General features: G+C 41.8%; 1 protein-coding gene across 1 annotated transcript; it reads right to left on the bottom strand.

The window, feature by feature from the left end:
- Positions 1 to 355: 355 nt before the first annotated feature.
- Positions 356 to 4,235, bottom strand: LOC128336131 (serine/threonine-protein kinase haspin-like). Its single transcript, XM_053275317.1, has 2 exons — positions 4,039 to 4,235; positions 356 to 1,508 (listed from the first exon to the last, which is right to left on the bottom strand). Exon 2 carries the CDS (start codon positions 1,493 to 1,495, stop codon positions 356 to 358), a length of 1,140 nt encoding a protein of 379 aa, XP_053131292.1. The 5' UTR covers positions 1,496 to 1,508; positions 4,039 to 4,235.
- Positions 4,236 to 5,521: the final 1,286 nt, after the last annotated feature.

Genomic DNA, 5,521 nt, shown 5'->3' on the forward strand with positions numbered 1-5,521 from the left:
TTTATTTTCCCCACTGGCATAGCTGATGGGAGCAGGTCATACCTTGCTCGAAAGAAAACCCTCAGATAGCACGGGTTCTCTAGGGTATACAGACAAGTAGTGGGACCCCTGACAGTGGTGCATAAAGCCAATTTCCCTCTGGAACATTCTGGGATAAGGGAAAGCTCGTGTTGCTATTCAGTATCCAGGATTCTCTGCTTCACAGCCTATAGAGCTTGATTATGGTTAAAAAAAAAACACCAGATAATCCATGGAGAATCCCAATGACAGAATTTTAGCTTGGATTGCCTGAGCCCGAAGATTGAAAACTATCGGCCAAAATCGCTGTAATCCATTTTCTTGAGGAAAGTTTATCCTAAGCCAGGACGTTCCCCCAGTGCAGGTCACGGTGCTCAAAGTGGAGTGCCTTCTCAGCCACGGCCAGAGAAGCAGTGAGCTGGTGCAAGATACTCCTAGCCACAGCCACTGTGGCAGTTCTGTAGCCAAACACCTCTTTGGAGAACAGCTGGAGTTGTTGCTGCACCTGCCTCATGGAGGCTGTTGTAACCTTGTTCTTATAAGAGACCTCTTTCAAGAGTTTGTCTGCGAGATAGTGCAGCCACAGGACATTGCTGTGGGGAAAGTAGTCAGCCCAGTTGTTCTCATTCTCCTCTCTCATCTTGCGGTAAATGTCAAACTGATAATCCCCTCTCCCTTGGAACACCTCTTCATCAGTGGAGAGGTCGCAGAAGACGGTCAGGCCGTCTTTCTCCAACCTGGAGAAGGTGTAGTCTATGATGTTCACAAGGATGCCGTGAGTGGGAAAGGTGTGGGTTTCCCCACTCAGTGTAAAACTCAACTCCTTCAGGTTGGTCTTTTTGACCAGGACGTTCCCCCAGTGCAAGTCACGGTGCTCAAAGTGGAGTGCCTTCTCAGCCACGGCCAGAGAAGCAGTGAGCTGGTGCAAGATACTCCTAGCCGCAGCCATGGAGCTCAGCTGCCGGGTCCGCATGTTCTCCAGGTTGCTACCACCAAACTCAAACTCCAGGACCATGAAGAGCTGTTGGTCCAGAAAGAAGTCTGGTCGGTCATTTTCAGACTCGCTCAGCCTATGGTATTCATCCCAGGCTTTCAGGAGATGCTCAAGGTAAGATCCTTGAACACAGTATGCCGAATACAGACTAATAAACCCAGTAGTTTGGTTAGCCTCCTCATCGGCCAAAAGGCTGAGCTCTTTTGAGATGATGATCTCCGGTAGGATCTCACTGAAGGTCTTCTGAGCCTCCCCGTTGACTCGGCCGCTCCCCTCAATGGGAATTATTTTCAAAGCCACGGCTCCTCTCTCACCTTCTGACCTGAAGACCTCCCCAAACACGCCTTCCCCAACTTTCTCACACTTTTGCATCTTATCTGGAGGGATGCACTCCTCAAAGGAGATGGGTCCCTCCTGCTGGCATTCCCTATACACTTTTTCAGCATCTGTCAGCGTCACCTCCGGAGTCGAAAAAGAGGTCATGGATCTATATATTCTGAACAAAAAGCAAATATTAAGGTTAACGGAGAACTTACAGATTATTTCAGTATTCAAAAAGGTACTAGACAAAGTTGTCCCCTATCTCCATTATTGTTTATACTGGTTTTGGAAATTATGTGTAGGATGATAAGGGAAGAGACTAAAATACAAGGATTGACAATAGGGACACAAAGATATAAATTAAGAGCCTTTGCAGATGAAATAGTGTTATTTTTACAAGATCCTTTAGAATCAATTGATACACTATTGGAGATATTAGAATCATACGGGAACCTGGCAGAGTTCTATATAAATAAAGACAAGTCAAAGGTATTAACTAAAAACATGAACAAAGAAGACATTGAAAGATTTGCTCTGAGATCCAGTTTTAAAGTGGGGGGGAAGGTAAAATATTTAGGAGTGACGCTTACCACAAACAATGCATTATTGTTTCAAAATAATTATATCAAAACTTGGAAAGAAATAAAGATGGACTTGAGCAGATGGAATAGAGTGAATTTATCACTAAGTGGAAGAATTTCTGTTATTAAAATGAATGTTCTTCCCAAAATCTTATATCTCTTCCAGACAGTACCAATAATAAATTCAATGTCAATTTTCATCCAATGGCACAAAGATGTAAGGAATTTTGTCTGGCAAGGCAAAAAACCAAGGATAAACTTTAAAAACCTAACAGATGATAGGAAAAGAGGAGGATTTGCACTACCAAACTTTAAGTTATATTTCGAAGCGATATGCCTAACCTGGATAAAAGAATGGATTACATTAAAAAATCCAAGATTGTTGGATTTGAAAGGATTTGATTTAAGATTCGGGTGGCATGCATATTTATTTTATGACAAGGTAAAAGTAAATAAAGAATTTTTAAATCATTATGTTAGAAAAAGTCTATATATGGTATGGATGAAAAACAAATTTTTGTTAGAAGCAAAAATCCCACTTTGGGTATCCCCATTAGAAGTTATATCTAGAAAACAGAAAAATATGCAACAATCTTGGCCCACGTATCGACAATTGCTCGTCCTTCAAGGTGTAAAATACGAACTTAAAAAGTTAGAACATATGCAGGATTGGAATATTTCTTGGTTCCAATACCATCAAATCAATGCTTTATTTAAGCAAGACTTAATCAACTAAAGTCAGAATTCAACTAAATCAACTAAAGTCAGAATTCGAACTACAGTTGTGCGATAAGGAAGAAAAACTCGTATCCAGGATGTATGGCCTATTACTATTGGAAGATACAAGAATGGAGGTAGTAAAAACCTCAATGATTAAATGGGCCCAGGAACTTGGTTATAACATTGACTTGGAAAAATGGGGAAAACTTTGGATAAAAGATATAAAATTTACTGCTTGTTCTAATCTAAAGGAAAATATTTTGAAAATGATGTACAGATGGCATCTTATGCCCAAAAAGCTGGCCGTAATCTACAAGAATATGTCAAATAAATGTTGGAAATGTAAGAAAGAAGAGGATTCCTATTTACATTTATGGTGGACATGCAATAAATTGAGAGGTTATTGGGACTTAATATATAAAGGGCTTAAAAAAATATTTAAAATGACTTTTCCCAAGAGTCCAGAATCAATACTATTAGGTATTGATAACAATGCTCTCCCAAGGAAATATTGGACCCTCTTCATGTACTTAACTGCGGCAGCAAGACTGACATTTGCGCGCAAATGGAAAGACAGTCAATGCCCATCTAAAGAGGATTGGATTCTTAAAGTACTAGAATTGGCAGAAATGGCAAAATTAACATCACTACTAAGAAATAAATTTGAAGAATTTAAAAAAGAATGGGACCCTCTTCTTGTCTATCTAAAAATACATCACAAAATGGATTTCTGTCAGGCTTTTGAGGGCTAACACCAAATGTTTCAAAAACACCCCAAAGTTGTTTTCTATATGAACTACTGGGGAGAGAATGTTTAATCTATAGGCAAGATTCGGTTATTGTTAACAACACTTGTTCCATTGATGAGATGGAAGTCTTTATTCTGTGTGTTTGTGAGTGTTTGTATTAATTGTGTTTGTTCGTGTTGTGAAAATTGAAAAAAAGTATAAAGGGGAAAAAAGAAAAGAAAAAGAGGTCATGGATGACAGGAGGACCATTGAAAAGGAAGGACAAATGGAATAGCCCAGTTTTTGAGTGAAGGGGGTCTTGGGAGCCTAAGCCAAAATGCTAGGATCAACATCCAAGCTCTAGCCTCAACCCTCAGAACATGCAGCTCAAACCTCAACGTCACAGAATGAGCACATCTTGGTGCTCTTAGTATTGCCCTAAGGCACAGCGTCCAGGGGTTTATGGGAAGGATAGGGACCCAACTGCACACAATACAGTAGCTGACTCCTGGCTTTGGCTGCAAACAGCTGCCTGTTTGATCTCCACTCCTCCAGTATGAAAAAACCTCCATATGGCTTGAGAACTTCTCTGAGCCATCAGTGTAACATATTCTATATGGGCATTCCAGGTCCCTCTGGCATGAAAGACCACTCCCAGATATTTATATGTACAAACCTGCTCAAGCTGATGATTATCTATCTACCATCGTAATAGTTTGGGTCTTCTCACAAATACCATAACCTTCGACTTCTGGTAGTTAATGGAGGGCTGGTTAGTTCTACAATAGAGAGCCAGACGTCTCAAGGCTCTTCTGAGGCCAACTGGCGATCTAGCCATAATAGCAACAGCATCTGCACATAATAGTTGAGGCATGTTTCCTACAATAGATGGAGAGTGAAAACTAGAGTCCAGAAAACGGGACTCTAGGTCATCAATTAGTTGCTGTTAGGAATGTGCCATAAGAACATAAGAACAGGCCTGCTGGATCAGGCTCAAGAAGGCCCATCTAGTCCAGCATCCTGTTTCACACAGTGGCCCACCAGATGCCTCTGGGGAGCCCACAGGCAGGAGTTGAAAGGAGCATGCCCTCTCTCCTGCCATTACTCCCCTGCAACTGGTAATCAGAGGCATCCTGCCTTGGAGGCTGGAGGTGGCCCACAGCCCTCTGACTAGTAGCCACTGATAGACCTCTCCTCCATGAAGTCATCCAAACCCCTCTTAAAGCCATCCAGGTTGTTGGCTGTCACCACATCCTGTGGCAGAGAGTTCCACAAGTGCCTGTCTGAGAGTGCCTGTCTGTCTAGGGTTGTTAAGAGCGGGGGCAGATGATTTGGAAGTTCTGATTAGGAGAATTGAGTATTGCCTATTGTCCTAAAGTTGTTTCTCACACAAGCAGTTCTGGCATAGCCTATTGCCCAGTTTGTAGTGACGGCAGCCACCAGCCCTGAAACAATTCCCATAGGTTTGATACAGAGAGAGAAATAAACAGGAAGTGACTTGTCAGTTGCCTACGAACAGAGCCAAAATGTATGAAGTTCTGACTAGAATCCAGCAGGGGGCTACCTTCATCAGTATTTCTAACCCTCCCTGTTTTGGAGGAGAGCTGTGATGTCACAGCGTTTAAATCTAGCACATGGCAGCTAAACTCCCAGCACTTTGCTTAGTGGGATGCTGAATTACAAGACAGGAATTAAAATTCAGGTTTTCTGTGTGGGACGGTGCTGTTCCACACATATCTGGGACCCTGGAGGATAATTTAAGGGGCTAAATTAGGGATAAAAAGAAATGGGTTCACAGGAGACAGTTTAGTTCTAGAGACTCCTCCAGACATACAAAAGACTGGCAGCAAAAGCAGCATTAAACAAAAGCTGCAAAAGAAGTTGCTTAGAGCAACCGGATGCTGATAAGAGAAAGGGAAGACGTTTTGTGAAGCACTTTTAGGAACAGCCGGGAAAGTGAAAGTAAATTCCTGTGGTAGATAAGACACACACATTAAGACACAGTAGCTTCTGAACTAGAGGACAGAAGGGCCACATATACTGCCCACATTTTAAAATAAAAGTAGCTACTGACACATTTTTTCCCCTTCACTGCATTTGCCTCCTATTTTTTTATTACTATTCCCTATTTCATGACACCAGATGAATTCTCTGACACA

Source organism: Hemicordylus capensis, chromosome 12, assembly GCF_027244095.1.
Source record: "Hemicordylus capensis ecotype Gifberg chromosome 12, rHemCap1.1.pri, whole genome shotgun sequence".
Taxonomy (NCBI): domain Eukaryota; kingdom Metazoa; phylum Chordata; class Lepidosauria; order Squamata; family Cordylidae; genus Hemicordylus; species Hemicordylus capensis.